We start from the raw sequence: 6,000 nt of genomic DNA on the forward strand, positions 1-6,000 counted from the left end.
TCAGAAAAACCTGGAAAGACTTAGATGAACTGATACTGAGTGAAATGAGCAAAACCAGAACATTGTACACCATAACAGCAATATTGTGCAATGATCATCTATGAAAGACTTAGCTCTTCTCACTAATACAATGATCCAAGACAATTCTAAGAATTCATGATGGAAATGCTATCCACATCCATAGGAAAAATGATGGCATCTGAAAGAAGATTGAGGCATGCTATTTTTTTTTTTTTGCAGGACAGTGAGGGGTAAGTGACTTGCCCAGGGTCACACAGGTAGTAAGGGTCAAGTGTCTGAGGCTGGATTTGAACTCTGGTCCTCCTGAATCCAGGGTCGGTGCTTTATTCACTGTGCCACCTCATTGCCCCAGAGGCATATTATTTTCACATTTTTTTTTCTTTTTTTTGTTTCTCATCGTGTGTCAGATTTTCCCCACCCCATAAATATAAGTGATTTAACAGTAGTACTAATCAGTTTATAGAGCACAAACTGTGATTTAAACGATTTAGATATTCTTTAGTAGCTTAAGAAAATGATAATGAAGTAACTAAGATAGATACTGAAAGGAGCTAAGGAAAATGCTACTCAAAGAAACTTAACCACAGGTACAACTACCTGACTTCCAATTGTGGTTAAGTATAGCCACCAATCAGATTAAAGGTCCAATACCTAAAATAGCAACTTCTGAGGTGTAAGGGACCAATGAGAGCTGGAGAGAAGTTGTAAAGCCAAGCTTAACCAATACGGTGGAAAGTCTTGATAGCTGAGAAGAAAGTCAGAGAAATATAGGCCAGAGGACACATCCAAGATGGCAAAGACACAATCCAGTTTCTGGTTTCATATGTTATAAGCCCATTACTTAGTAACTGTTATTTTAAAACAATATATACAATTGCAAGTAACTATGCTAGTATCTGATAATGTCTCCCTATTCCATACTTATTGTATTTGTACCTCTTGGGTTATGATAAATAGTGGGAGGAGTCATTGTATATAAATATCCCTGCATCCTGAGGCTTGGGGTCTTTGGGTCCTAGAACTGAGACCAGTTTTATTGTGAGAAAGGATCCCCCTCTCAATAAACCTATTTTCTTTTCCCTTTTTTTGTCTAACACTGCAACTTTGAAATTTTCAGTACGTTGGTTTTTCCCTTTTAACCTGCTTTTTCTTTTACAACATGAACTATGTGGAAATGTATTTACATCATTCCACACGTATACGGTCTATTAGATTGTGGGGACCAATTTTTAACTGGGTAGTGTTAACTAAGCGGCTTTTCACAATATCGGGGCAAGGAAGGAGATTGGCAGCCTCCCTCAAAACAGAACAGGATTTATTTTAACAAGAATAAACTTAAAAAAAAACAAAACACAAACAGGATCAGTAGGATCAAAGGAAAGGAAATAAAATGGGGAAAGGGAAATTATACAACCTGAAAAGATACCACCGCCCAGGAATCAGCTGAGAATATGCAGCAGAACTCCTGTTGCCTTCCAGCATCCAGCTAGAATGCCCAATTCTACTCTCCCAATCCCAGAAAAACCCCACATAGCCCCAGCCAATGGGATGGCCGCTCTGACAGTCCCATGACTGTCCCCACTAGGCTTCCAATCATTATAATTTTGCCAGGCCCATGTAGGTGTCAGCAAGTGGTGATGACATAAGGTGCCAGCGCCATGGCAATGGCTACAACCAGTGGGTGGAGCACCTTGTGGTTTGCAGAGCCCCAGGCCAGTGTGCGCCAAGGCATAAAAACCTCAAATAACAATTAATTCTTTACAATTGCTTGCCATTTTGGGAAGGGGGAAGGAAAAGGATGGAGGGGAAAAAATTGAAACACAAAATTCTATGGGAAATAAATTTTGAAAGCTACCTTTATATGTAAAGGGGGAAAAAAAAACTATTTCCAAAATAAAATAAGCCATTTTGCAGGTGTTTCCAAAGATTCATTCTGCCTATTTAAAATTTCTTCATTTTGTCTGATGAAAATTCTTCATTTTGACTGTGGAAATAGAATATGAATAAGTATACATTATGCCGCATGAGAAAAGAACATATATTTAGGTGAATGTATGTTTCTGTTAATACATAATTGTTTTCTTCAGGTGGAGAGACCAGGTTGGAAGTGAAGAAGATGGCTACAAAGGTGAACATTTCTATGGAAGAATTTGGCCAGCATAGATTTGAGAGTGATGGTGCCTGTAACTTCAATTTGAAAGAAATCTGTGACACTGAAATCAAGGTGGGTGAGAGTATCTTCAAGTTTGGTGAAATTGAAAAGCCACTCACACAGTCTTCAGTCTTAAATAACAGGAAGAGAAGGACTTCATGGAATGAATATTTTCAGGAGAGTGAAGATAATAAATGGTTTCCTCAACAACTAGAGCCTTTTAAGGCCCAGGAGAAGTCTCATCAAATGCTAAAGTACAAAGGTAATCATCGGGAAATGGCTTCGAATTTGAATTCTGCTCTCATTGGACATCAGAAAAGTGACAGAAGTGGGAAGGGCTTCAGTCAGAGCTCTAAGTTCATTCCTCTACAGACAATTCACATTAGAAGGGAGCCTATTGAATACAATGAATGTAAAGCAACCTCATCGGATCAATCGTATCTTCCTTGGCATGCTAAGTTTTATGATGGAAGGAGAAGACATGCAGTTGATTGTTGTGGATTGGCCTTTGGTTTGAACTCAGATCTTATAAGGCATCACAACATTCACATTGGAAAAACGTTTTATAAATGTAATCAGTGTGGAAAGACTTTCAGATGGAGATCCCATCTTGTTGTCCATCAGAGAATCCACACTGGAGAGAAACCTTATGAATGTAATCAGTGTGGAAAGGCTTTCATAGAGAGGTTCAGTCTTACTGTACATCAGAGAATCCACACTGGAGAGAAACCTTTTGAATGTAATCAGTGTGGAAAGGCTTTCACAAAGAGCTCCCAACTTGCTTCACATCAGAGAAACCACTCTGGAGAGAAACCTTATGAATGTTATCAGTGTGGAAAATCTTTCACAATAAGCTCCAGTCTTGTTTGCCATCAGAGAATCCACACTGGAGAGAAACCCTATGAATGTAATCAGTGTGGAAAGGCTTTCAAACAGAACTCCCATCTTGCAGCACATCAGAGAATCCACACTGGAGAGAAACCTTATGAATGTAATCAGTGTGGAAAAGCTTTCATAGAGAGGTTCAGTCTTGCTGTACATCAGAGAATTCACACCGGAGAGAAACCTTTTGAATGTAATCAGTGTGGAAAGGCTTTCACAAAGAGGTTCAGTCTTACTCAGCATCAGAGAATCCACACTGGAGAGAAACCTTTTGAATGTAATCAGTGTGGAAAGGCTTTTACAAAGAGGTTCACTCTTACTCAGCATCAGAGAATCCACACTGGAGAGAAACCTTTTGAATGTAATCAGTGTGGAAAGGCTTTCATAAAGAGCTCCCAACTTGCTTCACATCAGAGAAACCACACTGGAGAGAAACCTTATGAATGTAATCAGTGTGGAAAAACTTTCACATTAAGCTCCAGTCTTGTTTGCCATCAGAGAATCCACACTGGAGAGAAACCTTTTGAATGTAATCAGTGTGGAAAGGCTTTCAAACAGAGCTCCCATCTTGCAGCACATCAGAGAATCCACACTGGAGAGAAACCTTTTGAATGTAATCAGTGTGGAAAGACTTTCACAAAGAGGTTCAGTCTTACTCAGCATCAGAGAATCCACACTGGAGAGAAACCTTATGAATGTTATCTGTGAGAAAAGGCTTTCACACTGAGATCCAGTTTTGCTCAGCATCAGAGAATCCACACTAGAGAGACACCATATGGATGTTATCAGTGTAGAAAGACTTTCATAGTGAACTCTAGTCTTGTTGCACATCAGGGAATCCATACTGGAGAAATCTTAGGAATATAATCAATGTGGTAAAACCTTCACACAATATTCACATTGTATAGAAATCTTATCACTGTTATGAATTAGTAAATGCATTCAGTTGTCATGCAGAACTTGCTCAAAATTAGGGAATTCATTTTCATGATTTTTGTCATTTATTTAAAATTTTATTTTCCCCCAATTGCATGTAAAACCTATTTTAAAGTCCATTTAATAACTTTGTGTTTCATATACTCAAAGGGCTGTGGGACAGTAATACCACTACTAGGTCTGTACCACAAAGAGATCATAGAAAATGGATGTATGGGGTAAAAGTAAATGCATGTGGTCACCTGTCCCCTGTGTGGGGAAAGCTAACTAGAACAACAGTTTAACAGTTTAGGTGGTAAACATTTATTAAAATGTATTAGGGGTTAGTGAAGAGAGAACAAATGTCACTGATAAAATAGGAAAAAATAAGAAAACCTATCTACCCTAAAGGAGAGATGAGAGTTCACACCCCTACCTGGTTCTTCTACCAACTCCCCACAAGGTTCCAACCACCAACTGACAAAACCAACTACCTTCCACACTGCTTGAAGCTGATTGCTTGAGGGTGGTCTCATGTTGATGTGAGGTAGCTTCCAGACACTGAACCTTAGAAAGGTCAATCTTTGCTCTCTCAGCAGGGGGCCTGTGGTAATCAAGGGAAATACTATTTCTTTTATTTTTGGTGCTATTGTTTTCCTTTTTGGAGGTGTTTCCTTTTTTCTCTGATTCTTCTCTTATTACATGACTAATGCAGAAATATGTTTAATGTCATATATCAGATTACCTGCTGTCTAGTGGGGGCGGGGGGGAGGGAGAAAAATTTGAAATTTGAACTCTTATATAAACAAATGTTGAAAACTAAAAGAAAATTGATGTCAAAACATGTATTTTACATGTAATTTGGGAAAATAAAATTTTAAATATATATTAAAAAAAGAAATGATGAGCAGGCAGATTTCGGGAAAACCTGGAAAGATTTAAGTGGACTGAGACTGAGTTGAGCAGAACCAGGAGAATATTGTACACAGTAATAGCAACAGTGTGTGATGATCAACTGTGATAGACTTGGCTCTTCTCAGCAGTGCAATGATCCAAAATAATTTTAAAGAACTCATGACAGAAAATGTTCTCCATATCCAGAAAAACAACAACAAAAAACCTTGTAGATTCTGAATGAAGATTGAACCATACTCTTTCTAGTTATTGTTTTTTTGTTTTGGAGGGGGGTTGAGTTTTTTACCTTCTGTTCCCATTCTTCTTTTACAATGTGACTAATGCAGAAGTTTAATTTGATTGTACATATATAACCTATATCAGATTGCTCTCTGTCTTGGGGAGGTGGGAAGGGAAGGGAAGGGAGGGAGGGAGAAAAATTTAGAACTAAAAATCTTAGGAAAACAAATGTTGAAAACTTTTTACATGTAATGAGAATATTTTTAATAAAATACTTTTTACTATTTAAAAAAAAAAGTGTTCCAAATTCTCTTCTTCCTTCCCTCCCCACCTGCCTTTAAGAACTCAAGTAATTCAAAATAAGTTACCCATGTGTATTTATGCAGAATATTTCAGCATTAGTCTGGTTGTCAAAAAAGCAAACAAAAAAATACTTCAGGAAAAGACACAAAAAATATGCTTCAGATAATATCAGTTCTTTCTCTGGAGATGGACCTCATTTTTCATAAAACCTTCAGAGTTGACTTGGATCACTGAATTGCTGAGAATAGCTAAGTCATTCACAGCTTACAATATTGTTGTTACTTTGTATACAGTACATCTCTCTTTGCATCAGCTCATATAAGTCTTTCTAGGTTTTTCTGAGAGCATCCTGCTCATCATTTCAGTTCCCATTACTCACTGAATTCCCCTCCATCCTAATCCCTCCCTATGTCATTTACTCTATTCTCTTATCTCCTTTCACCCTTTCCCTCCTCAAAGGTGTTTTGCTTCTGACTGCCCCCTTCCCCAAGCTGCTGTCCCTTCTATCACCCCCCCCCTTCCCATCTACTACTTTGTCTAGAGGGGAGTGGATTTCAACCTGAGGTAAATGGTCCATGGCTTCAGCCCTGATT

The 6,000-nt window shown here is 38.2% G+C and overlaps 1 protein-coding gene across 4 annotated transcripts in view; it reads left to right on the forward strand.

Moving 5' to 3' along the window:
- Positions 1-4,608, forward strand: part of LOC122751859 (zinc finger protein 2 homolog) — a 29,050-nt gene extending 24,442 nt beyond the window's left edge. For all 4 annotated transcript variants that reach the window (XM_043999080.1, XM_043999081.1, XM_043999082.1 and 1 more), the window contains one exon: positions 2,109-4,608. In XM_043999080.1, coding sequence (XP_043855015.1) covers positions 2,109-3,763 — 1,655 coding nt within the window. In that variant the 3' untranslated portion in view covers positions 3,764-4,608. The remainder of the gene's footprint in view (positions 1-2,108) is intronic.
- Positions 4,609-6,000: the final 1,392 nt, after the last annotated feature.

This window comes from Dromiciops gliroides, chromosome 3 (assembly GCF_019393635.1).
Source record: "Dromiciops gliroides isolate mDroGli1 chromosome 3, mDroGli1.pri, whole genome shotgun sequence".
In the NCBI taxonomy this organism is placed as follows: domain Eukaryota; kingdom Metazoa; phylum Chordata; class Mammalia; order Microbiotheria; family Microbiotheriidae; genus Dromiciops; species Dromiciops gliroides.